The 26867-nt window shown below is 35.7% G+C and overlaps 4 protein-coding genes across 5 annotated transcripts; 2 read left to right on the forward strand and 2 right to left on the reverse strand.

Annotated features, from left to right (window-relative positions):
• Positions 1–559: 559 nt before the first annotated feature.
• LOC113709648 (uncharacterized) lies at positions 560–6071 on the reverse strand. Its single transcript, XM_072066374.1, has 4 exons — positions 6026–6071; positions 4473–4768; positions 4250–4366; positions 560–4167 (listed from the first exon to the last, which is right to left on the reverse strand). The coding sequence occupies exons 2-4, from the start codon at positions 4755–4757 to the stop codon at positions 1726–1728; spliced, it is 2844 nt and encodes a 947-aa protein (XP_071922475.1). The 5' UTR covers positions 4758–4768; positions 6026–6071; the 3' UTR covers positions 560–1725.
• A 3195-nt stretch (positions 6072–9266) lies between these two features.
• LOC113709228 (uncharacterized) lies at positions 9267–12112 on the reverse strand. Of its 2 annotated transcripts, XR_003452619.2 has the most exons (3): positions 10354–12112; positions 9934–10171; positions 9267–9509 (listed from the first exon to the last, which is right to left on the reverse strand). XR_003452619.2 is itself a non-coding variant. In XM_027231937.2 (2 exons), the coding sequence occupies exon 1, from the start codon at positions 12037–12039 to the stop codon at positions 10390–10392; it is 1650 nt and encodes a 549-aa protein (XP_027087738.2). In that variant the 5' UTR covers positions 12040–12112; the 3' UTR covers positions 9820–10171; positions 10354–10389. The 2 variants fall into 2 exon arrangements, 1 of the variants encoding a protein (XP_027087738.2); XM_027231937.2 differs by lacking the exon at positions 9267–9509 and having other exon boundaries at positions 9820–10171.
• A 753-nt stretch (positions 12113–12865) lies between these two features.
• LOC113709556 (uncharacterized) lies at positions 12866–19933 on the forward strand. The gene is made up of 8 exons (XM_027232346.2): positions 12866–13009; positions 13841–14025; positions 14108–14340; positions 15658–15907; positions 16623–16768; positions 17483–17688; positions 18490–18614; positions 19229–19933. Coding segments are annotated over exons 1-8 (1731 nt in total). The 5' UTR covers positions 12866–13007; the 3' UTR covers positions 19813–19933.
• Positions 19934–22939: 3006 nt separating this feature from the next.
• LOC113709355 (glycine cleavage system H protein 2, mitochondrial-like) lies at positions 22940–26463 on the forward strand. The gene is made up of 3 exons (XM_027232102.2): positions 22940–23144; positions 24207–24466; positions 26016–26463. Exons 1-3 carry the CDS (start codon positions 23069–23071, stop codon positions 26142–26144), a joined length of 465 nt encoding a protein of 154 aa, XP_027087903.1. The 5' UTR covers positions 22940–23068; the 3' UTR covers positions 26145–26463.
• The last annotated feature ends 404 nt before the right edge of the window (positions 26464–26867 follow it).

Below are 26867 nucleotides of genomic sequence, written 5' to 3' on the forward strand. Positions count from 1 at the left end.
TAGTTGGATGTCTTGTTCTACTAATCCTAAGAGAATTTTAGCACTAAAATGAACATCCACCCAAATCTACCCCATCCTCAGAGTTGAGACTTGCAGCAACCTACTTCTTGGTTTTATCCACTTCTCAGGGGTTAGACTTAGATAGCAACTGCCCATGATATGCCTATTTATCCCTTCAACTGCATTTCAGCTTTCACTGACTATAGCGATTAATCATATTTACCCACTACAACGTTTTGGCTCTTGCTTCTGCGCCTGTAATTTCTTGCAAGATTTGGAGCAGTAATACTTCCCACTCCAACTTTTTGCGCTCGTTAGTTTTTACCAGTAGTAAAAATCGTATTGGCATAACTTCTACCAATTACTTCCTTCTAAGCTAAACAAACTTCATTAAACCAACTTTGCATAAGTGAATTTTACACCTTATACCTATAGGCCGGTTAGAAACAATCCAACGCTGTATTTTAGTACAGAATCACCAACCAGGCAAGTACATCCTGCAAAGCTATTAACTAAAATCAATACATGAAAGTTGAAACACATTCAGCGTTCAAACTCATGATGGAAAGGGCTTAAATAAGAGTAAAATTGACAACAGGTCATAAAATTTACATCTCAACTTGCCTTGACACAAAAAAGATCAACCGGCCAAAGTCAGTTTAAACAGAACCTTGTCAAGCTTGACACAATTATACAAGGCCAACCTTAAGCTACAATCTTTGATCTCATCATGCTCATATCGGTCCCAATTGAGAAAGCGACATTTGACAGCCTAGACTTGCTCCAACCAGCAGTTTTCAACTCTCTCTACCAACGTAGAAACTATAATACAAAATCCTAAAAGCAAAGCAAGGATTGTAGCAATGACATGAGAACATCATCAGTTTCATGGCAATTTGCAAGCAAAGAACCAAAAGTAGAAAAGGAAGCAAGTATCCGCAACTCCATTTACGTAGTTTCTTCACTAATATCAGAATTTCACCACATCAGCTAATTTATGAGCTTCACTAGCTCTCTGTGGACCGCCTGCTTTTCATTAATCTTGTAAACGCCATATAGACTTTAAAGCATACCTCCAGCCCTTGGCAAAAGATCCAGCAGAAAAAGGACCAGCTAGTATTTGAGATGCAATTCAAAAGAAGTTCCAAACCTCTACTTGTTCTCCAATTGTTTTTGGTGGTGTTTATCATCAAGCACACCAGCCACTGCAACATTCTTTACAAGCCTGGTCAGTGTCATGGTTGCCTGATCCTGTGTAACAACTCACGTCCTCTTAATCTCAATTCAGCTGAAGGTACCAAAACACAGTGCAGAAATAAACCAACATCCCATGTCTAGCGCATTTTTTTTAAGCAACCCCTTTACAAGATAGATCATAGATAGAAGGTAGCACAGCAAAAATCATCCTAACCAAGGAATATACCTCTCCCATCAACGACAAATTGTAGTGCAAATGTATGCAGAAAGGTTCTTCCAGTTGGTTCGTGTCAGAAAAAGAAAGTTTGGTACATTCATAGGTCTTTAGAAATGCTGCTGACGTCAGTGTAGCTTCTATAGTAGTGACCATTCAGATGTACCGAACTAGTATGAACTCATCCAGCATAAGATGTCATGATAGCATCACATGGTTTAGCTGATTTCACCCAAATCACTGTTTCATTTGTAAATGACTCAGACCAAGGAAGTAAGTTATAATTTCCAGTAACTCCATCAGCAGAGACGTTATTAAAAGACTGGCCGCACAAGCTTTCTACGCTTTGCTGGCTTATTCAGTTCGCCCTCAGGCTCTGCATTTTCTGTGAATTTATTCTCATGAATGTATCTGGATGTACCGTCCTGAGTACTGTGATTACTTTTTGTGCTGTTTTCATCCAAATCTTTCTTCAATTCACTCCGACGCTTAAACTCTACTGCCCTTGTCTCTTTTGGTAACTCATCAGTACCCTCTTTAACATCAACACCCAGTTTCTCGTCCACTATTGTTGTTGGCTGCACTAGTTCAGGAGATGTCCGCTTTTCGGTCCTTGGCAGCTCATTCCTGTCAGACTGTTTAACTACTGGTTTAAATTTCCTAAGGTTTTTATTCCGAAAATTCTGAGTATCATTCAACATGTCCATCAGTTCATCTACTGATTTAACCCTATAAAAGTCAGCAACCTTCTCTTTTTCTTCTTGCGCAGATATCCTTGGGGTCAATCTTAACCGAGTAAAGACACTTCTCCTCTGCTTGCCAAAATCAGAATATCCAGCTCCAGGATTTAAGCAATGTTGACCATCATCAATTGCTTTGTCTGTATTGCAGCTTTTGAACCAGTCAACTGTGTCATTATCCAAATATCTTTCTTGGTGATATGCATCTAAACCAGCCAAATTTAGTTTAGAAGACAGAACTATATTCCCAGCAATTCTTTCATTATTTTCTTGCAAGTAAATATGCTTTTGCTTTCCTTGCAACATCATAGAATGAGTGTCAGATGCAAAAGGAGACTTCTTATAGGAATACAAGTCAAAAGACTCAGTTAAAGGAAGAGAAGCGAAGGTAGATACTAAACCCCTTACATCAGCAGGGGCCGAAGATATTAATTCCATGCTCTGAGAACTTTGACCAGGATGGAAGTGGCAAGCACGATTGGTAGAATAGGGATTTTCATCACCAAAATCAGAAGTATGATCGTATCTACCAAAACCTTCTCTATCATACATTTTACTGTTTGACAAAGCAAGTGAATCCCCTCCAGAACCATAATGAGGATTATCTAGCACTATACTAGCACCCCGATCAACTACATTGGACAGAGTGTGTCCATGGTGGAAAGTAGGTGGTTCAGGGGCACTAGCGACAGTTCTGGTAACCACTGAATCATGAAATGTTGAATTCAAGTTCCTGAAATGATGTCGTCCTTCCAGCTGAGAGAATTGAGTGTCTGGAGAGGGCTTGCTAAAGCACTCCAACAAATCCTGCTTTGGGTGAGGAAAAGCAGTGTACTTGGATGAGACAGGCTGCAAGAACATTTCAATGTCATGCCTGTTGTCCACTCTCTTTTCACTCAACAGGGCATTGCTGGCTACGTGTCCTTTGCTTCTGCCAAACCCTGATGGAACATGTGAGTTCGTTGAGCCATGAACTCCATCCCTATAATTTGCTTTCATAACTTTATCCCTTTGGAGAAATCTTCTTTGATCAAATTTTCTTTGATCACTGTCAAATGGATCTCGAAGTTTCTCAGACAAAAAGTCTAACCGAAGTCCATTATCCAAATCACGTTCGCTAGCTAGTCTTTCACCCATCAAAAGCTTCCTATCACTAGATGGCCCTTTCATCCTGTGTAAAGAATTATCGAAATTTTCTGATGGATGGACAGGGTTAAAATCATCATTCACGGGATGCTTCTGATCTGATCCACTACTATGCATGAAAAACCTATGATCACCTACTGCTCTTCCATGTCTCTCGAGGTCTTGCTCATTCTCATTAGACATCATAGGTCTAAAAGAACCACGCAAATTTAGGTTTTTTTCAATATTATCATTCATTCGGAACATGTCATCATTTCCATGGACGTTCGCACCTTCAAACAAAGACCTTTCATAAACTGCTCGCCTTGTTAAATCAGAGGCGTCCTCAGTATAGCTGGTGGCAACAGCAGGAGAAAGACTAGAATAGATATTACAGTCATTTACAGTATTCTCAGCCATTAGAGATCTGCTGCAAGCAGCTTGTATTCTTTCTTTATCCAAGAAAGCTTCCTGGTTGTCAGTCTCATAAGGGAGCAAAGAGGTGTGGGTGTCATATAATTCACTTTCTGCTTCATTGTCATGTGCTCTTTTCCTTATATGAAGAAAATCACCAGCTTGATCAGTCCAGGAATTGAGTCCAAAAGTAACCACTGTCTTTCCATTCTCTAGCCTATCATCTACAAAATGCATGTTCTCATCCACTTCAAAAACTCTATCTGGAGTATACTCCACCAATTCATTCATATCTGCTGAAGTGAAGTCGTCCTCAAAATGTTCCATTTCCAAACTCTCTCTTCTGGCAAACAAGCCACGATCAACCCCCAGTCTTCCATCTTTACTAGCAGACTCAGTCACTACTCTGGTCATTTGTCTTGGGGCTAGCATATCATTTAGCTTTCTTGTACTAAACAGATGCAGAAGGCGGCGAACCTACACATGAAATTAAGGCATAAAAACCAACATTTAAGACAGCAATCATGCATACATATCTGATCAGAGTTTTCTGACTGACCTGTTCTTTGGATAGACCAAAATGGAACTTCTTCGTCGAAAAATAGTTCTCTTTAATAGCCTCTCTGAATTCATTTTCAAAAAGTGGCCTACAAATCCATATTGGTGTAAAACAGACCTGCATAAAGCACACACACCAGTTTGTATGTCAGTAATAACATACACTCGCAAGATCATGCGACTTTTCACAACAAAGAAACCAAGCAGCACTTTATTCAACAGACCTGTGCTGAGAATCGCTTCCCAGAAGAATTAATTGCATGGGGCGCAATATTCATTCCACCATCAGAAGTGGCCCGGTAAACACCGAAAAGCTGTCGTTTCTCAAATTCAAACAAGAATAAAACCATTCCTACTTTAACCTGCTTAACAAAACTAGCCATGGAAGATGGAAGACCAAAAACTTTCCGTTTAAAGCACTCCCTCTTCGTTGCAATATTTGACATGAAGATTGCACCAAATTCAGGTACATCTCCACCAATATCATTCTCCTCCCATTTGTACTCCATGGGAAAGTCTTCTGTTTGATCAAATAATAACAACTAGTATAACAACCAAAGTACACATGCCACTAAATTCAGATGGGGAAATGGGAAATGTTCAAATACACTACAAATAGAAACGCTCGAAAGAAAAACTTGCAGCTTAACATTCAATTAAGAGTGAATGTCCTACTCCTAAAACAGGATAACGTAAAATATAAGCAACTAAAACTTCACCACCTATTTAGTTTTCCAACCGAAAATACCCTGGTATCAAATTAACAGGCACTGTTAAGTTACAAGACGACATCCACTTTATATCTACAATTATAAAAATTTGACCACTCCCAGCCAACAATCCCCTAGTACTAGATTAACTGGTGACATTAAATTACAACAAGACACCCGCTTTTTATCCCTCCAATTTGACCACTTTCAACCAAAAAAACCCCCACTTAATTAAGAGGCAACACTAAAGTACAAGACGACATGCGCTTTTTTTGTCCCTCCAATCCATTACAACTGTATAAAATTGACCACTTTCTCAAATCTTCAGTTAAAAGGTATCAAAATCATACATTTGCACTAAAATACAAATTTATCATGCGAAAAAACCATGGATCAAATTAATTAAACTCTTATCACAGGGAGACAAAAATTAAATTTTTAGTTCTACCAAGGCATATGTTATCATAATTAAAAACAAAAGAAAAAACCTAATTCACCCAATACTCTGAAGAAAGATGCTCCTAATTAACATAAAGAAACTGACAAAAACCTTGTCGTAAAAAAAAAAGCACAAAAAGTTAAAATAACAAAAATAATGATTACGCAAAAAATGTTAAAAAAAAAAAAGAAGGGCTGGTATGGATTATTTACCGGTGACCGAGAATTCACAGTTCGCTGATCAGTAGCACAACTTCAGTGAATAAGCACAAAAACAAACAAAATTAAGAGTAAAAAAATAAATAAGTAAATAAATAAAGATTATTCACAATTCAAATCAGCTAGTATAACAGTACCAATCGGAACACAGAAACAATTTTAGGTTTTGATGAACAAAAAAAAAAAATAGATCTCGATTCGTGCTGGAAAATAAAAGGAACAAACCAAATTAAACAGTAAAAAAAACCCACCACAAAATCTGTAGAACTTCGCCTATTCAAAACCTACATAAACACATACACATCTACAATTATTTATCTACCATAGCAACTATTAATAAGTACAATAAAGAGAGAAAAAAAAAAGACTGAGAGAGAGAGGAAAAGTTCTAGAGAGAGAAAAGGTTTTACCGATAGATGAAGCTGTTGAATTTGTTTTCCCGATGCTGTAATAGCTCTATACATATATTTTGTTGGTTTCAGGTTGGTTTAAATAAATATATACATCAGATAAAAAAAAATGCAATTGAAAACGTACTTAAAATATTTTAAAACATATTTTTAATAATAAAAGTTTTGTGCTCTATTTTTTTTAAGTTATAAAAAATTTATTTGTTTTATCCCCTTTTTTTTATATGAGTGGAAGGTCTCGAACATGAATATCTCATGCACACTTTCAAATAAAATTTTCTTTTTTTTTTTGCTTGTATTTTTTTATATAACTAGGAGGTTTCGAAACTGAAATTTCTCATTTATCTTCAATAATTTTTTTTTTCCGAGATCTTGCATCCGACACCTCTATCACTTAAAAGTTTCCACTTACACTCTTCAATAAATTTTTTCCTTTTTTTTGCTTGTATTTTTTTTTTTTTTTTTGTGAATAGGAGGTCTCGAATCCGACACATCTATCACTTATACTCTAGAATAAATTTTTTCGTTTCTTTGCATTTTTTTTCGAGTGGAAAGTCTCGAATCCGACACAGCTATTACTTAGTGTGATGTACTGTCAAATATATTCAACAATTCAATAATTATAGATTCAGATTTCAAATTTCAGTTTTATTAAGTGAACCCATACACTTCCTCCTCCCGTATTACTCAATCTATTCCTTTCCCGATTCTCCCTGCTTGTGTTCGTTTTAAATTTTTTGAAATATGAAAATCGTTATGGGTGCCAATTTTGTTATCTTTTGTGTATCCTCCCATAAGAACCAAACCAGATAGAGTTTTGAATTTTTATTCAAAGTGGAAATTGTTATGGTTAAAAAGATTGCACAAATACAATTCTGCGAGACTTTAAAATCTTTTAAGTAGAAGATTGAGGGCAGAATATATGCCGTCTGTGTGTTAAACTTTAGAATATATTCCCTATCACTCTATATATTATTAAGCAGTTCTCCCTTTTTATTTTTTTTTAAAAATGATATTCAACACAATAACTTCCTCCAACCTTTAACCAACTAATGTATACAATAATATTACAACTTTCAAATTAAGTACAAATATTGTGCAAAAACTTGTATGTTGTCCTTATCCATTTTATTGGTGTTTTATTTAGTCAGCTAGAAAAAAGAACCCCTTAATTAACTAATATTACTGAGTGGAAAATTCAATTTTCAGATGTGAACAAGTAAAGAAAATGCTTATGGGAAAGTAAAGTGCAAGAAAGTGAGGTAAAAGAAAATGAAAATCATTTTCTGGCTTATGTTTAGTTATGAAGAAAAATTTTGAGGGAAAATGGGAAGTTAGAGATAGTTATTAAAAATTTTGTTTTTAATTAACTTATTTTCCTTGTAAATTCCACATATTTTGTATGACATAAAATGGAAGAAAGTGAAGAAAAGTGCAAGCAAATTTGTCAACTATTTCTAGCGTCTATATGTTAGTAACCTCAAGTAAACAAAAAAATTATCCCTTTCAACTACTACTTGATAATCACAATGAAATTTAGAGAATTAATGAATTTTTTTGAACATCATAAAAAAAATTCGGGGAAGCAGCATTAACATTATGAAAGCGTCAATATCGGTTCAAAATTTTTATCATTTAAAAAACCTTTTTTCTTTTAGAATGGTAAAATCCACCTTTTCATTTTGGTCTGAAATGGTAAAATTTACATAGAAAAACAAAACAAAGCCTATTGGAATAGATTAGCGGACATAAGCTCTTTGACGTAGAGCAATGTTTGCCGTTGATCGTTTTGAGGATTATGTTAGGCCCTGTTTGATAATTCGATTCGACACTTAAATTTAATAGGTTCAGATCTTAATATATTTAGACACGTTTGATAACAAAAAATAAAATAAAATATATCTGAATTAATTAAGTGGTATTGAATTTTCTAAGCATGACTTGCTCCAAAAAATAAAGTGATAAGTTATTCACTTATTATTTAATGTGATATACACTCAAATGTATCAGATTTAGTACTTAAAAATTCAATCACTGAACGGATTCAAACTTCAGATTACTTGAGTTTGTAGACTCCAATTTCATCAAATGCATCCTTAGTTTAATTATTGTAAATGTGATTGCGAAATATCTATGAAAATAAGTTCAATCAGAATAATTGGAGAAAAAGTTTTTTTTACTAGTGGAATACACATATCATTAAACTTACAATAACATACACATGCACATTTGCAAAAACTTGTGAGTACTAATTGATTAACTACAACTTAAATTCATAAAATTTACAACCTAACTATATATACTCACATTTAAAATAAAATACCCACTTTGAAACTGTGCTAACACAAATGTATTAAAAAACTATGCTCAAAATTATTACGAAAGTTGCTCGAATGGTTTTAGCAATAATTTTGAAATATGTAGCAAGGGAGGAGTGTGATTTAAGTTTTCTGACACATGCAACTTCACATTCTAATTGGAAATTTATACCAAGAAATAGCTTTCATGAAATTTAAGTGTGTTTCGCTAGGAGCCTAAAAACTTAAAATTTGATTAAATTTGTATAGAGTTCTCGTGCATTAAACTGTGAGATCCATTGAAGATTTTCTGCAATTAAAATTTTCCACGTGGAGCATCCTTTAATTTGGTGGTCTTCTTAAAGTTGTGCTAATGAACACCGGAGAAAATAGAAAAAGAAAAAAAAATCCGACCACTAGACTTGGTAAATTATACCGCCTATTCTTTTTTTGTCAATTCAATAATATAAACATTGGATTTTTGTCATTATAAACATTAATTCTAACATGTTTGGCACTTGAGTTTTTTGCCAAGTTTGTCTGCTACAAATTTTTTAAAAACTTTATAGTTACAGTAATCTCAAAAAACTTTTCAAAAATTTTAAACTATACACTTCAAAATATTCAAAAAAAACATCCTTCAAAATTTTTTTTAAAAACTTCTACAGTAAAATTTTAGACAAACATCCAAAAAACTCACAGGAATTCTTGTGCCGTAGTCAATGGTCAAGGGCGGGGTTAAGTAGGGAAAATACGGCAATTAGGTAGATAATTATAAAAACAATAATAAAAAAAATAATAGTGAACCTGTGTCATGGATCGGCGGCTGGAAATAATCACATTTATTACATTCGCGAAACTTCCCTGTCATGGCAGTCTTACCTCGAATAGAAAAGACAAGAAAAGAAAGCCAAAAAAAAAAAAAAGAATCCTTCGCGGACCACTTTTGCAACCACTTGTAATTCTATACAATAAAACATAGGGGAAATTGACAGTGGGAGTAGGAAGATTTAAAATTTACAAATAGGATGAAACTTTTGGTCAAGTTTAAATGAGGTTTAGATTATTGTTCAATGATTAAAACATAAACCATTCCTTAACGGTCCAATAATAGCCTTCCTCGTTGCTTTGGCTATGTTGTGGCAGCCAAGTTATAGACAACCAAGTCTTAATTATATTCAATGCGCCTGCAAAGATTGAACATTAAAAACGTTCAGAATTCAGACAGCACAAGTCATAAGGCTCTAACAACATTCAGAATTCAGACTCAGGAATCATATGCATGTACAAACTAAACTACGAGCTTCTATGATTTAGAGGAGGTTCAAATAAGTGAGAGTTTGGATGTGAACGTTCGTGCAAAAGGATTAGAATGTACTCATGTTCCAGGAAAGACTGCTAGCAGCACACTGCCAAACAGGTAAGCCTGATTTCATGGAGACAAAATGTAATGCTAGTTCCACAAATGATACAGCCCGAAGTACAATAGCTAAAACATTTCTGCACTTTCTCACAATCCTTGTCACCTACTGCAAACATAACCCTTCTCTACCCTACAAAGAAACAGACTAAGGAAAGCTGCATTAGAACTTCCAATGCAAAGCGACGTACAGATAAAGAAGAAACTCCCAATTGCCAAGCTTCTTTTGAAGCCAAATAGTGCAATTATCTACACATTTCATCGTTCTCTGGGTTTTCCAACAATGAAGCACCCCATTAGCAGCTGCTTGAGGTGCAGAAAGGATGTCTCGTATGTTGGACTGCCACAGATGACGTGAGCTCCAAACCAAGATGCCTCATGAGAAGGTTCAAAATCACCATTCCGGCGCTCACCAGTTGTCATCCATCACTACAAAGAATACCAGGAAATTAAATTCTGTATATGATTTGGATGACCGAAACAAGCATCTCAGAATTTCAACCATGAAGCTACAAAGCTACAAAGATAGGTACTATAACAACTATGAAAACAGAATTTCGGGATGTTTTGACAATATCAGAACATCAATGGCAAAGGCAAAGAAGGATTACCCAAATTCAACTGGTTGAGCCACTTTTAACTATCCTTTACAAGGGACGAGAAGCAAATCCCCTATAAACCATCTTCTCCACCAGCTCCTCATGCATCTTCATCTGGCCAGACTTCCTAAGCTGTTCCAAGACCATTTGGTAAACTTGCTGACTTGGTTTTAGATACTTCTGCTCTATCATCTCTCTAAAATACTTGTATGCATTATTCCAATGTCCCATTTTGCAGTACATTGAAATCAAAATTTTGTAAGTGTTCACGTTAGGCTCAACTTCACTCTCATCCATTTCCTTCTTAAGCTTGATAATCATGTCTGTAGATTTTGAATCAGCAAACATCTGCATCAGAATGTTATATGTCACAGTATTAGTTTGACACTTTAATTCCTTCATCCTTGCAAACAACCGCTGAGCAGCATTGACATCCCCCGACTTGGCAATGCACCTAAAAATCGGGTTAAAACTATGAACATTAGGTTCACACCCTTTATAAACCATCGAATTTAACACTTTAATCGCATCCTCGCGATTCCCATCCCTACAATGAGTCTCTATCAAAAAATTGTAAGTTATCACATCCGGCACACAAGATAGCCTCTTCATCTGATTATAAACTTGCAACACCTTCTCAGTCCTCCCTGCTTTCACATGTACTCGCATAAGATTGTTAAAAGTGATCGCATTTGGCTCACATCCAACATCAATCATCTCAGCAAAAACATCATGGGCACGCGTAATTTGCCCACACCTACATAAACCATCGATAACAATACTATAAGTATACACATTGGGTTGAATCCCAGCTGCCTTCATTTCACCAAAAACCCTCTCAGCCTCAGACATGTTGCCAGCCCTGCACCACCCGTGCACTAAGCTAGTATACACTACCACATCAGCCTCAAACCTATCTTTCAAACTATCAAAAAATGACTGAGCTTCAACAGCCCTTCTCTTCTTACAGAGAACACTAATCACCTTCGAAAACGCATTCCTATCGGGCTTACAATCATAATCCTCCATCCGATTAAAGGCATGCACAGCCTCATTAGCCAAGCCAGCACGAACATACCGGCGAATCAAAATCGAAAAAGTTTCAATTGGGATTTCAACATTTTTACTCCTCATCAAATTAATCAAATGCCAAGCGACGTCAAATTGGCGTACCTTTCCGGCCAGGTCAATCATCTCGTTATAAGGCTCATGGGAAATGAGGGTTTCGGAACGGGAAATGGCCCAGTTGAAGAACGCCAAGGTCTGAGAAAAGGGTATGCCGTGACGAACGGATCTACATTTCTCGATTACGTGAACAATGACGGCCGGAGAGAGTGAGTGGACGGGGGAGATTTTGGATAAATCGAAGGAGAGAGTTGGGAGAGTGAGATCAGGGTTTATGGGGTTCGGGGAATTGGGATTAGGGTTTAAGGTAGGGTTTTTGCGATGGTGGTTTTTGATTAAAGAGTGGAGCTTTTCCGCAACAAGGGATTCTGCTGGTGATAAGGATGAAGTAACGGTGGTGGGTTTGGAGGAGGAAGAGGTGGTGGTGGAGGAATCGTTGTCGTCTTCGACGGCGTCGTTTAGGAAGTCTACTGCTGGACTTGAAGTCGAAAATGAAGATGAGAAAGCGATGAAGCGGAGATTGGAAAGAGAGGGGCGACTGTGTAGACGGAGGCTTGATTTTCCGATCTCCATTGGCGGCGGCTACTCGGAACACCCTGCTTGGGTTGTTGGGCTCTTTTCCGGTGAAAACAGAACAAAAGCGAAGAAAATGCTGATAATGAAGAGGGGAATGGAAAAGATAATTGCTCTATTTCTCCCTTTCTTTTGTGGATGTTTCGATTTTGTCTCCCATCTTCTAATTTTGTGAGTTTTCGCCCCCAACAAAATTTAATAGTTAAGATATGTTAAGAGAAACTATTCATGTGGTGTATCAATACTACTCGCAATTCTGTCAATTACGTCGGAGAGATTTGTCGAATGGCTTATATCTACCATCCACCAAACAAGAAATATCTACTATCCACAAAATATTAAATTCCTTCCTTATTTGATGGAATTCATAATAAAGTATCGTGCGATAATATCGCATAACATATTTTGACCATGCAATATCTTGTCGGTTTAATCCATTTTCTTTTTAAAAATTTAGGTACTTGACAGAATGATACTAAACATTGATGGATACTAGAAAGAATGGCATTTGAAGGAAAAAACTAGATTGAGACATTGCTGCCCACCAAATTGTGGCAACTTTGTTCCAAAAAACAAATGTAGCAACTTTGATTTTTTAGTGCTAATGTTAGCTTTACTGCAGTGCATAAATCAACTTTGATTTTTATAATGAGGGGATAGATACATCAGATGAAAGGGGAGATTGGATAAGATGGGAATCATAAATTATCTTGTTGAAATAACAAGTAAAGAAAGTTGTTTTTTTTTTTTTTTTTTGTGGGGAAGAAAGTAATAAATATCAACAGACCCAACACTCCGAATTGTGTTAAATATCTCTCTTGCTAAAATCCAATGCTGCCATGATGGAGAAAGAACGTCTGCATGTGCACTAGATATTTCAGAGATGTACTTTCTTTTATCCAAATGCCAACTTCAATTTCGGCTAAAGGCCCGCTTCAAATTCATTGGATTTAGCTCCACTGCAATCCATGTAAGCCTCATCATCTTCAACAGTCTACTCTTTTCTTATTTCATTCAAGTTGTCTTGCATTCTTGATTCTTGAATTTTGATTCCCCATCCATTTTCTGTGCACTCTACCATTGTCTTACTTGTGTTACTAGTTAAACGATTCCAGAATTCTCCTTCTTTGAACTGATTTACAATATTATTCTGCATTGCCTTCTGAAACGTGCTTTTGCTAGTGAATTAATTTACTTGATTGTGTCGCACTGAAACAGAAAATAGGCCCCCTTAATTTGGTTTTGGAGTTTGCAAGATATATTGGTGTCATTAAGCACTTGAAACTTTGGCAGAGCGCTTGATGCTAAAACTGGCTATGGGATTCTGTCTTCCAAGCTAAAGGTGGTATCTGAAAATGGATGACAGTTATGGGAAGTAACAGATGTCAAAGACCTTGTATGTTAAAGATTTGACTGCATATGAACCTGATTTTTGGTGGGAGGATTGGTTACATTTTACCTAAAGTGTTTGAAAGAATGAATTAGGGGCAAATATTAGTAGTTGTGGAGGATCTGCAGTATTAAAGCAGTGCATTTATCTCGCTTTGATACATGGGGGAACGAATTTGCCTTGCGTCCGACAAAACTGCTTGGGAACGACACAGCCATACCCAACTGGGAGAGTTCCTAATTCCCCTGATCTTTTCATTTTGATGTAACATGAAGATGCATTAAATTTATGGTGATAATCTTATCTTGATTGATTCTTTGTTCTGTATCATACAGATTGAGGGCTGAGGCGACTAAAGTAGGTAATACCTTAAGAAAGTGGGAATAACTGTTTTTATCCTACATTTTGTAGGCTGTCCATCAAGTGGCCAGTGAATTATATATCTAGTGAACCAAGATGTTGCAAAACTGGAGTCACATGTACAGCTACTACTACCAATGAGGAACCTGTTGAGAAGTTGAAGCCAGACAGCCTTTTCATTGACAAGCGTGGCAAATTGAGAAGTTTTAATCGCAAAAGGGTTTCTAGACAAAAAGGTAAAGAAAAATCCATATTTGTTCTTGATACATATGTCATGAATTCTTCTGGACTAATGCTGGGATCATCATCTCTGGACAGGGGGCTCTCTAAGGGGCAAAGGATGGCAATATGGGTCTGGTTTTGTTGATGGGATATTTCCAGTGTTGAGTCCCATTGCTCAGAAGGTTTTAAATTATGTACGAAAGGAAGTGGATGTACATAGAGTTTGGAGTTCTTTAGACACTCTTCCTCATTCTAATAATACATGGGATGACCTAATCAATGTAGCTGTTCAACTTTGGCTTAATAAACAATGGGATCCAATTATACAGGTTGCACCTTCATACTTCTCTTCTTTTTCTAGTTACTTTTTGGTGTGTAGTTGATGGTATGTCAGTTATTCAACTTCCTTTTGTGGTGAAAAAATTGCAAAACAAGGATAGAGATTTACTTTTGCACATGCATTAGCCAATACAAGAATAAAGCTATTGAGTTTTATTTAGGTGATGATCCCTGCATATTCGACATGAAGTGCAGATAATTCTTTTCATCTTTTTCCTCCTTTACCATTTATCTATAGATGGGCATGTTCTAGAAGATACCCCCTTTAACACTTCTGCATAAGGAACTTAAAGCAGAATTACAGATGTGAACTGAGGGAAACGAAATTTCGGATAGCAAACTGGGAATTTGATGCTGTGTTGATCCAAAGCAAAACATAAAGAGTCATAAAGGACCACTAGGATATCAGCTGACACTTCACCATGGCTGCAGTGGACCTCGTGTGACACACTTGAGTTGTCAAATGACCTGAACATGTTTAAAACCATCATAGTATGAATTTTGAGTGTGGGCTAAATCTGTTTTGTCAATCTTCTGTAACATATCCTGTTTAATTGTGAACATTGACTTGGTGCGTTAAGGCATCTTTAGTCTTGTTTGCTGCATTAAAAGTGCTGTCAAAACTTGTTCTGCAATTGAATTCTGATATTCTTTGAGCTACTAATACAGAAAGGTCCTAATTTCCTTTTGGTGCTAACTCTTTTTGTACAAATATAAACTTGTTTTCACCTGTGTACATGCCCGCATGATTGAAAGTTCTCCAATCAATTCAAGACACCAACAAGTTATGTTATGGAGTGCAACTTTAATAGGCATAAATTAATCAATATGCCTCTTACAATGACAGCAAATATGCCAGGAATTTTACGCAACGGACAATACTTATTAGGAATTTGGTAAAGACTATACTAGAAATATTCATTGTCCAGAGCTGCTGATGATTTCCGACCCATAGGAAAAGAACGAACTGGTAGAGGCCAATCTCAATGCATTCACATTTACACAAACTTTAACTGTCTATAAATGGATGATAGGTTAGTTATCAAGGTTTGTCAAACATGAATATCTTATTCGGTTGGACTTCTCAGAAAGCTAAAAAATGGAAAACGTAGAAACTTTTAAATGTTTAGAACACATGAGATTGCTTGAAATGAAATAATTTCCTGCCATTGACGGCCATACAAGTTAATTTGCATTAGAAGTGAATAAGTTCATTTTAGCGATGCCCTTAGTGTTAATTGATTTCAATAATTTAATTGCTTTCCTGACATGGTTATACTAACTGATCTTTTTGTTCACCACCCCAGGCGTGCGAATGGATATTGTACAGGAGCTCTTTCCAGCCGGATATCATTTGCTACAATTTGCTTATAGATGCTTATGGGCAGAAATCACTTATTAAGAAGGCAGAATCCATATATGTAGAACTCCTTGAAGCTCACTGCATTCCTACAGAAGATACTTATGCTCTTCTTACAAAAGCTTACTGCACATCTGGCCAGCTAGAAAAGGCTGAAGCCATCTTCACTGAGATGCGACAACATGGCCTTCCCCCAAGTGAGTTAACATTGTCTACAAAGCTTTAAACTTTGTCAGGCCTTGCAAGCTTATTATTCAAATCCCATTTCCTGTCTCAGATCCCCTCATTTCCATACAAACTTTTGCGTCTGTGGTGTCAATCTTTAGTTCTGCATCCGTTCATTCTCCTCTACTTGATCTAGCTACCATGTACTGGACAACTATTCAACAAAAAAAATAAGTTTGGAAGGGATCCATTGGTCCAGCATGGGACTGGATTATGATGATAAATGGTTGGTTTCTTAGGTACAAGGTAGTAATAATAGAAGATCATCGAAAGGCTAGGGATCAAGCTCAATCATTTCCAGAACTCCATGACCCTTTAAATAGCTGTTTTTTGCCCTAAATGGGTTATAGCCGATACTGAAGTGATCTTATAGTGTTTAGAGAGCTTTTCCTGTTTCTTATTAGCTTGTTTCTTCATGCATACTCAACCTCTTGGATATGAGAAATGGAAGCATCAATAATTTATGATTGGAGAACAGGAGTTGTCTAACTGATGATTTTGCATGCCTGTATTTATCCACAAAACCATCTCATGATTGCAGTGAAATATACTTGCCTAGACATTTCTTAGATGGTGTTAATTGACTTCTTAACAATTGAGTATGGTTGTCCTTTTCTCTAAACTTTTTTCTGGTACTGGCACTTGAAAGAGACTCATCAGAATGCTACCTTCTTTAACAATCTGCAGGTACAGTAGTATATAATGCTTATATTGATGGTTTGATGAAACTAAGAAATGCACCAAAAGCTCTTGAGATCTTTCACAGGATGGAGAGAGATCACTGCCAACCATCTACAGACACTTATACAATGCTGATCAACTTATATGGGAAGGTGAAATCTAATACTTGGTTTGTCATGCCTCTAGATCCATCATCTTTTGGGGTCATACCTCTCGATGCCATCATCTTTTGGGAATTTAAATCAAGCTTTTCCACTTTGTCAGGCTTAATTTGTTCCACCACTAGGGGAATTAATTCAGCAGAGAAAAAATTTCTAAGATTTCATACATGTAAATTGAAGTAGTCAGACAAGGACAATCCATCTACTGCTGGTAAGTAGCAAGATAATCCAAATTAGAAGATGCAATGCATGTCTATTGGAAGAGAGATGCCAATTAATGAGGAATTTGTTTAATACCCATAGTTGTTATTTGATTTTCAAAAATCTTAGCTAGCAGAGTTGTAATTGACATGCTTCATACTGTCAATAAGCATCAGATGATTTCAGAGGCATTGAAAATGAAGAAATTGATCAGAGTATTAAGTTCAGCATGGAAGGTCACTAGAGTAGGAGAATCCAGATAATCAACAACTGACACATCAATCCATCAAACGCGATGAGATATTATCATTCCAATCTGTAGCAATACTATTGTGGATCTCATGTTAAGATTTGTATCCTTATTAAGGACAAAGTGTTGTCAAAGTATATTTTAAGTATTCAGAATAAGGACTTCTCTCATGGTTTGAAACTTCTGGCTTTAAGAGGTTCTTTTCCTCTTTTATATTTCTTGTTTTGGATGATAATGTATATCTGCCTGTGCAGGATCACAAGTCCTACATGGCATTAAAGGTTTTCCATGAAATGAGAAGTAAAAGGTGCAAACCTAACATTTGCACTTACACTGCTCTAGTAAATGCATTTGCTAGAGATGGACTGTGTGAAAAGGCGGAAGAAATCTTCGAACTGCTACAGGAAGCTGGGCATGAGCCTGATGTGTATGCCTACAATGCCCTCATGGAAGCTTACAGGTAAAGATATATGTCTGTTTCAGACTGTTAAAAAAGCTTAAATGACTTGAATACTGATTGATGAGGTTAATCTGCTGAGACTAATAATGATGTCAGAATAGTTGAGTGTTACTTCAAGCTTGAGCTTCTGTACGTGGATCATAATATATCCATAGGACTATCAGATTGATCATGAATACTCTCAGGATGGAGTTGCTTATTGACGGCAAAAGTTGTGAAAAGAAATATCATCTCTAGATGCTCTGAGAAGCACTAACTATTTCTACATTATAGGCATGTCGATGTTCATTGGGCTTTCTAGTAGAGAGTTGGTTATTTGGTGGAACTTATATTTGCTACGACCCTGAAGCCATTCCTTTTCTGAGTTCTGACTTCTGTGGCTAACTCAAATTTAGATGTTTCATCAGGGAATTGAACATTTGTTATCATTCTGATGACCTGATAGAATCATGAAAAGAGTTTCTATTAGTACTGCACTACTGCTGTGACTATCCATTCCTAGGTTGAGCTGATTTGTTTTGGTGATGGGCTGAAGACTGATGTATAACTAGGATTTCTAAACAATATTATTTTTTATTTTCACTCGGGTAGCATCATCTATACAGCAACATGACCACAGTTTTCTCGTTCCTAGTAGATGTTTATGATCTCCAGATTTGAGTCCTGTATCATTTCTCTTGGCCAGTGCTGCTGAAGCTACTTGCAATATTCGAACTTGTTACAGTATGCTCTTATTTGAAAAAGAAAACATGAGCTTGAAGTTTGTTAAGATCATTGTCTCTAATTTATTTTCTCCTGCAGCCGTGCAGGTTTTCCCAGTGGTGCTGCAGAAATCTTTTCACTTATGAAGCATATGGGATGTGAACCAGATAGGGCCTCGTACAATATCATGGTGGATGCATATGGAAGAGCTGGTCTTCTTGAAGGTCACTTACTTAGATTCCATTAACACAATGTTGGAAATATGGGTGGATCATGAATTTCTTTCATGTTTAAAATAGATTTTCTACTCATGATAGTGTATCTTGCTGTTGTCATTTTGACCATCCTTCTTCAACAACATTAGTATTTGAAAGGCTTCTGTCCCCCCAAAAACAACAAAATTAGTTTTGAGATCCAACATTTCTTAACGTAATACTTACTTAAGCATTTGATTCGATTATATTGTTTCTTCATTTATTGTAGAAAATTGGAAATGATAAGCTGCCTTTTTAAGTGTAGAAAGGCATTTGGGGAATCTGTCTGGTACTCTGCTGATTAAGCATAAAGAAAGCAAGAACTACCAAAAACATAGTTCTTTACCCCTTTTAATGACTGGCAATAGGATCACCAGTGTTGTTATTCACTGTAGAGTTGTTTTTATTTAGTGATCTGGACATCACTTCAATTATGTCGTAATTTTAAGTGACATTCTTTCCAAAATTTCTTTCATGAGTTCATACTCTTTCCAGATTCTCTAAATCATGGCATACTTCTTAATTTCGGATGTTTGTCAACATTCTCATTGTTACTTGTGTGTTCGTGGCTGCTTCTATTGCAGATGCAGAAGCTGTTTTCGAACAAATGCAGCAGCTTGGGATGTCGCCAACTATGAAGTCACACATGTTACTTTTATCAGCCTATTCAAGATCAAGTAATGTGCAAAAATGCGAGGAAATTTTGAACAAAATGCAGAAGTCCGGACTTAAACCAGACACTTTTGTGCTTAATAGTATGCTCAATCTGTATGGTCGGCTAGGCCAGTTTGACAAAATGGAAGAGGTCTTAGAAGCCATGAAAAATGGACCATATGCAGCTGATATTAGTACCTACAACATCTTGATCAATATCTATGGACGAGCTGGATTCTTTGAGAAAATGGAAGAGATTTTTCTGTCACTTCCTGCAAAGAAGTTGAAACCAGATGTTGTAACTTGGACTTCTCGACTTGGAGCTTACTCTAGAAAGAAACTGTACAAAAAATGTTTAGAGATTTTTGAGGAGATGATCGATAATGGTTGCTATCCAGATGCAGGAACTGCCAAAGTGCTTCTCTCTTCTTGTTCGAGCGAAGATCAGATTGAGCAAGTTACTCATGTGATTACAACAATTCACAAGGGCGAAAGACCCTTGTTTATTACATAGCTTTCATTTCTTTTTTTCCTTTCAAAAATTTCAAGACTTCTTCTTCAGGAAGATATGCTTTGAAATATGTACAAATCCATTTATAGAAGCAGCTAACTAATACTGAAACCACCTTTCACAATCCTTAGGATGTTGGCACCTGATTCACACAAGTATCTGCACATTAAGTGGGATGAAGAACGGCAAGACTCAATAAACAACTGGATGCTATTGAACACAAAACAAGGAACCAGTTACGTGCTTTTGAAATGCCATAAAAACAGCCTGCAGAATACTATCTGCAGCAAAACACTGGGACTTGGATTTGGATTATTCAATGGCAAAGATGGTGGGCATATGCGTACAAGGTCCATGTGGGGAGGACCAGATTGTAGCATGGTAGGTGGGATTATTTTGTGCCTTGAAGACACAAATCAATGATCATCAATTTACATCAGTGGCACGCAGAATCTTTGCTGGTGCTTAGCTGCTAAACTACGGAGCATTAACAATAAGCCAAATGTTTAGAATCTGGCTTAAATTAATAGGCTTTAAGCCTGCATGTTGTAGTAGTGGCTTGGCTTATTTTTATAGCAATTTGTTTGAGTTTTCATGGACATTATGAAAAGTTAAATCCTGCACTATCAAACGGCAATGAGCACAGAAGTTAGAATTCTGAGTCCGATGGTAGAGTAAAATTTACAAACATGAAAGGGAAAAATACACTTTAACCCGCATGTGGTTTAGCGCTTTTCATATAATCTTTACGTAGTTTCAAAAATTTTACATAATCCTCTCATGGTTTGGACTAAAGTATCAATGTGACGGAAATGATTCTCCGTAACGTGATAGAAATGATTCTCCGTAACGGAATCCAAGAAAATGTCAAGAATATAATTGTTTAAAAACTAAAATGACGGAAGCGATTAAAATATATAAATTTAATATGCATGACAATTTAATCTCATATGATTTTATGTTTTATCACATAACGCCTTTATCGTTTAATACTTTATCACATAACGCCCTGATCGTTTAGTACTTTACCACATAATTTCCTTATGATTTTAAAATATAAACCTAACCCCCTGTGGTTAATTAATAATTTTCAAATTTACAAATAGGTACTTTTGACATTTTAGTTAACTCTGCAATGGAATGCAAACTCCGTGATTTTGACACTTTAGTGTGAATTATGAGGGAGTTATGTATAGATTTGAAACTATGGAGAGTTATATGAAAAATCGTTAAATCATAGGAGATAAATGTTGTGTATTTTACCTAACATAAAAAGAAGTTCATGGTTAAATAGCATAATATTATAAGGGAAAAGAACAATTTTGGAATATTAAGAAAAAAGACATGATCTGGCACGCCAATTAGTTGCATTCAAACTTTCTATATTAGTAATGGAATGAAGATAAAAATTACACCAATGGTAATGAATCGCCAAGCACGCTCAAAACTGAGCTGGCATACAGTAACAAAGCAAAGAAAATTAACTCATCTTGTCAAATGGACTTAATAATTTGCGAGTTTCCTAATAAAAATTTTTAGAATATTATTTTGACATATTTTTCAATTATATTTTTTACTTTACATGTATCACATTGTTACAGAATATTTTTCTATCAAAACTCCTAAAAACTCTAATACAGACGAGCTTTTAATTTTCTATTGTCCCTGTCTTGCCAATGAGATTTTAACTAATCAATTTCATAAAAAAAAAAAAAAAAAATTGTCTCAAGAACAAGGTATAGCAGATTTGACTTTTTGAGCTTCTATTTATCTTTGTTTCAAGAAACCTATTATGGAACAAATCAGCTAAATGAGCAATTCCTTTTACCTAATTTCCAATAAATATTTTATACTCTAAAACTCCAAAGGCTTGCAGGTTTTATTGCAATTTATTTGCTTAGGGAGCATGAAAATGTTGTGAAACCATGGGTAAAGATATCAAGAATCTAAAGGACAAAATATGGCCCCTGCCACCAACATACCAACTTCTGCCGAATGGGGTTGTTGACACATTGACCCCACCACCTCCCAAAATTTTTTTTTTTTTTTTTTAATTTCTAATAGTGTAGGATCTGCTCTCTTCTTTTTTGTTGGCTTTCCTGCTTTGGGTTTATGTTTTGATAATTACAAGAGAACCCCAAATATCAAGAAAATAACAGCAATTCAGGTTTGAAGTAAACATAGCTACGCTTCTAGTCCTCTTTAATTGGCATCAAATATGTTGAACTAATAGAGATGACATATTAAACGAAAAAATAATTCGTAAGTTAGTATGGTCCAATAGTCTTCAAGAATATTTTATTTTTTATGCGTCAAAACTCTGTTTCACAATTATATTTATAACATTCCTTTATGGCATGATTACTTTTAATAATACTTTTCATTCTTTCTTGCTCCGATCTCATTTTTTGATTTAAATTAATTTATTGTCTAAGCATTTTTTCAACCACGTAAATTTTCTTTCACATATGTACTAGAAAAAGTAAATACTTGATAGTGCTCAAAATTTTAAATCTACAATTTTTAAGGTCAATATAATATTGCCACCAATCCCCTCTCAGTTTTTATGATATACTTTTTTTGAAATAAAAACTCTATGATGATATAAAACCATTTAAGTTATCATGTTTTGTTGGATTTGCGTCATTTTACATTTGTGAAATAAGTTATACATGGCAATAATCAAACAAACTATTTGAAAATTTTCCATGATTTTATCTCCTAACTTATAAGAAATTTATTTTGAGATATATAAATTTAGTATCAATGTCATAATATAATACTTAAGACAATCGTATCAACAAAATTTGAACTATATGTGAGATAGAGAATGTGACGATCAACTTCTATTAAGTGTCACATAATAAATAAAACAGTGAAAAAGAATTCTTTACTTAATCGACAAAATGAATCAAAACATTGGCGTATTTAATATGTAGCCAAACATCTCGTCCATTTTTTAATCACAACGTTTTTTGATTATACCTTCTACATAATTCTTGAGGTGCTCTCTTACTTTGAACAGTAGTAGCTGATGCAGAATACCAATACTGAAAACTTTCGGGAGTATCCTTGTAAATTCCTGATGTTGAAAATCTTTCCACATAATAAATCAATTTGCCAACTTTTAACTGACAGAGCCTCCATACTAGAAACCTGCGAGACAGCAGTGTGTGAGTGCGTGTTATTAAAGAGCGCAGAAACGGTGGTGACCGGTGGGTTGGTTCTTCTTTGTTATTCAGGTGGTTGATCTGAAGCCATGGCTACAAAATTGTGGGCATCAAAGGCCGCTTCCTACCTTAGGATCTCAGTATTCCACAGAGGCTTTGCCACTGGTAATGTGTTTGGTGTATTTGTAATATGTCTTTCATTTCTTTCTGATATTTTTCGTGTTACGATTCTTGTTTATGGGTTGGTTATGTGAAAAGTTGCTTGATCTGTGATTCTTTTGAAGAAAGATATGATTTTTGGACGTGGGTTGTAGCCATTTTTGTGTGCTGAAAACCATAGGAGATTTTTGGGTGGCTTGAGTTTCCATTTCTGATTTTGGAACATGGTTTCTGGGAATTTTTGCGAGTTTGGATCAGTAAAAGATTCTTGGGATACATGAGTTTTCATATCCTGTGGGTTTTTTAGTTCATCATCTTTGCATTAGAACTGGAAAAATGCATAGTTTATGATGTATCAAACTGTAGATTACATGTATTTAAATGCTAAGCTCTTGAAATCTTTAGCATTTTCGTCAGTTTTATTTGTAGTTTTTCTGATCACTTACTTGATCTATGTAGTATATTATGTTTTATATGTTCAAAATTTATCTGGGAAAGTATTAGGAATTTCTGAAGTTAGCCAAAAAAGTGTGCAGGTAAAATATTAGAAGAAGAGCCAAAACAGAGGTATAAGATGGACCAAAAATACTCTGTCTTTTCTTTTCTGTCATGGAAAACAAATATTCCAGTAACATGCATTCTTTTTCTGAGACCTTACGAGGATGATTGTGAGAGCTATTCAGTGAAATTGGCATTGTCAGAGCATTTGCAATTGTGAAGAAAATCATAGGATGAGTGTCATCATTTTCTTTTACATCAGGCATGTTAGATGTAATTTTTTTCCTTATTGATAGTAATCAACTCAAATTAGCTTATTTTTAATTCAGAGCTACAGAGTTTGATGTCCTAGTTGCTTTTTCTACATATGCTGTCTCTATAGTTGAATTGTGAAACATTTTTTCACTTTGTCTAATTTACGTGGACACTGGTTTAGTCTTAGAAAATGAACTCTGGCATTGTTCTCCTTCCTCCCTACTGCTTGGTCAAAAGTTACTTTTGGTGGATTAGCATATAATTAAAGCACAGTATTTGATCCTGATGTTTTCCCTGTATGAAATTTTGTTGCAGTTGTCAAGGATCTAAAATATGCAGACTCTCATGAATGGGTGAAAGTTGATGGTAACTCTGCTACTGTGGGCATTACCGACCATGCTCAGGATCATCTGGGTGATGTTGTCTATGTGGAATTACCTGAAGTTGGGAAAGAGGTGAAGCAGGGGGATAGTTTTGGTGCTGTTGAGAGTGTTAAAGCCACTAGTGATGTTTACTCTCCTGTTTCCGGGAAAGTGGTCGATGTTAATGAAAAGCTTGGTGATTCTCCTGGCTTGGTAAGTTCTCAACAGTTATCCCCCTGAGAATGTTTTTATGCATACCTTAAGCATTAACTGCAATGTTGGGTAAAAAAAAATCTTTACTGGCTTGTCCCTCCTGCTGTTAGTGATGATTTAACTTAGGCTGAAACACACCACACAAACAAAAATAGAAAGAAAGAGCCAAAATTTTTCTTGCTTGTGCTCTAAATTATGTACCAAATATTTTTGTCAGATTAATCCTTTCTGATGAAATCCGCATTTAACTCCCTGCATGCTGAATCATCTTTTTTGCACTCATGATCACAGCCCTTTATCCAAGACAATTATACTCCTACTGATCAAAGGTGGATATAGATTTTTACACTTTATCAATACTACACCAAGGGTATTTAAAGGAAGTAAACAAAAAGATGAGTATAAATGTACTAGTCTATTCCCCTCAAAAGACCAAGCATGTGCAACCAGAATACTTGCAGAAATTTATTATATTAACCATACCATAGTTAGCATAGAGGACTCTGGTTCTCCCTGCATATGTTGTGAAACCTTATGTAGTCATTTTTGTTCAAGCATTCTCAAAACAAGCATTATGAATGAGAACACAAATGGTACAGCAGGAAAGTGCTTCAAACGTGTTTTGTCAGAACTGATTGTGGAGATTTTTGGTTGATATAAGAAAGGGTGCTAACCAGACGAGGTTCTGTCTTTACAAACACTGTGCTCTATTATCTCTTTGGTTTCTTCCTTCTCTCTCTAGACTAGATTTTACCAAAATTGTGTCTGGCAAGTACTGTTGATACTGCTAATACACACTATCAATTACTTATTATGATGTTGTACATCTATAATTGCTGCTTTTGTGTTTCCAATTATGAGGTTAGATTGAATTCCCCCTGGCAGGCCAATGGCTTAGTGGTAACTTCCTGTACTCCGTCCATTTTTGTTTTGCAAATAATAGGGTAAACAAGGCTGGTTGGCAATGAGAGATAATAGCAAGAAACATATTGGTTGTCAAATGAGAAAAATAGTTGGGTTGCTAGTTTATTTGTTTTCATTCCACCTTAAGATACATATATTCTTCTTATGCACCCTATTTAATCTTCTAAATTACCCTTTTCTGTTGTAAGTTATTTGTGCACATTCGCCTTTCTGTTTAGGAATTAGATAGTTCATGAGCAAAGCATACTGTTCCCTGTTGTAATCTGCCACAATAGCTTCTTCCCTATCTACTAAACTCTTCATGGTTGGTCTAATTTGTCGGCATATGAAGCTTTGCTTTTACACCCGCATATTGTGCATTCTGTCAATAATGTCAATAATTTGGAAATATGTTCAACTCTCGCCCCTGCCTCACTCTTGTTTAATGTTTTCACTCTCTTGAATTGCAAGTTCATTATAACCAGAAAGAGCACAATGGCATAGTCTTTGGCTCTTAGAGTTGATTACTATCATCCTATTCTTAGTTTTCTAACTGTCAAGTATCCTATAAAATGTTTACATTAATTATTTGCTCATATATTTATGTTTGGTATTTTATACTGAATAAGTAGATGTCTAAATGCAGGTTAATGGAAGCCCATATGAAGATGGATGGATCATGAAGGTGGAGATAAGTAACAAGGATGAACTTAACTCTCTACTGGACTCGGAGCAATACACCAAGCATTGTGAAGCAGAAGATCAGAAGCATTAGTGGCTCAACATTTCAAAAATGATCCCCGGATCATTTGTTGCATTTGCTTTTGAAGTTCAATCTTTTTCTTTCCCATGTTAAAGCATTTCACACGCATTGAAAATTAGTCTAGGTTTAGAATTTAGTTCCATGAGTTTTGCATCCAGAAGCCACTCATCACGAATTTAATTTGCAGTTGGCTACTTCCTTGAGTTCTCAATTGCCTGAAGCTTCTATGTAGCACAATAGGATGTATTTACCTGAATGGGATGCTACATGTGATTGGAAATAATTATAGGAATTGGACAGCCTGTTCTGACAACCAAATCTCTTTTCACAATACTGAGCATCTGTCCTTTGATCTTCACTTTTAAACCCTTTTCCCTTTGATTTAGTACACGATTTGGAGCCAAGGGGCTGAACTGAATAGCTTGCTGGGGGAGAAAATGTCACTTCAATCTTTGGCAAATGGCAGGAAATGGTTGATTTGCACAAACTAGAAGACGAGTGGAGTGGAAAATGTAAAATTCTTATGCCTTGCAAGTTTTAAAATTGTTTCTAGAATCAAGAACTTTCTCCGCTGATTAATCAAGAACTTTCTCAGATGCTAGCTTAAGTGACTTGGTGTGTCTTTACCATTTTATGGACATTTTCCACCCTAATAATCTTTCTAGGATCATGTATCAACCTAGCTATAAAGATCTCACCAATTCACATTTTTGATAAATAATAACCAATTCACTT

This window comes from Coffea arabica, chromosome 9e (assembly GCF_036785885.1).
Source record: "Coffea arabica cultivar ET-39 chromosome 9e, Coffea Arabica ET-39 HiFi, whole genome shotgun sequence".
Taxonomy (NCBI): Eukaryota; Viridiplantae; Streptophyta; class Magnoliopsida; order Gentianales; family Rubiaceae; genus Coffea; species Coffea arabica.

What these genes read in the sequence shown, in the direction of transcription:
- LOC113709355 (XM_027232102.2), top strand. Translation starts at nt 23,069, where the DNA reads ATGGCTACAAAATTGTGGGCATCAAAGGCCGCTTCCTACCTTAGGATC. An exon ending in CCACAGAGGCTTTGCCACTG is followed by an intron (nt 23,145 to 24,206) that starts GTAATGTGTTTG and finishes ATTTTGTTGCAG; the next exon opens with TTGTCAAGGATCTAAAATAT. An exon ending in TTGGTGATTCTCCTGGCTTG is followed by an intron (nt 24,467 to 26,015) that starts GTAAGTTCTCAA and finishes GTCTAAATGCAG; the next exon opens with GTTAATGGAAGCCCATATGA.
- LOC113709648 (XM_072066374.1), bottom strand. Translation starts at nt 4,757, where the DNA reads ATGGAGTACAAATGGGAGGAGAATGATATTGGTGGAGATGTACCTGAA. An exon ending in GGAAGCGATTCTCAGCACAG is followed by an intron (nt 4,367 to 4,472) that starts GTCTGTTGAATA and finishes TGCTTTATGCAG; the next exon opens with GTCTGTTTTACACCAATATG. An exon ending in TTGGTCTATCCAAAGAACAG is followed by an intron (nt 4,168 to 4,249) that starts GTCAGTCAGAAA and finishes TTTCATGTGTAG; the next exon opens with GTTCGCCGCCTTCTGCATCT.
- LOC113709228 (XM_027231937.2), bottom strand. Translation starts at nt 12,039, where the DNA reads ATGGAGATCGGAAAATCAAGCCTCCGTCTACACAGTCGCCCCTCTCTT.
- LOC113709556 (XM_027232346.2), top strand. An exon ending in AAGGGTTTCTAGACAAAAAG is followed by an intron (nt 14,026 to 14,107) that starts GTAAAGAAAAAT and finishes ATCTCTGGACAG; the next exon opens with GGGGCTCTCTAAGGGGCAAA. An exon ending in ACAACATGGCCTTCCCCCAA is followed by an intron (nt 15,908 to 16,622) that starts GTGAGTTAACAT and finishes AACAATCTGCAG; the next exon opens with GTACAGTAGTATATAATGCT.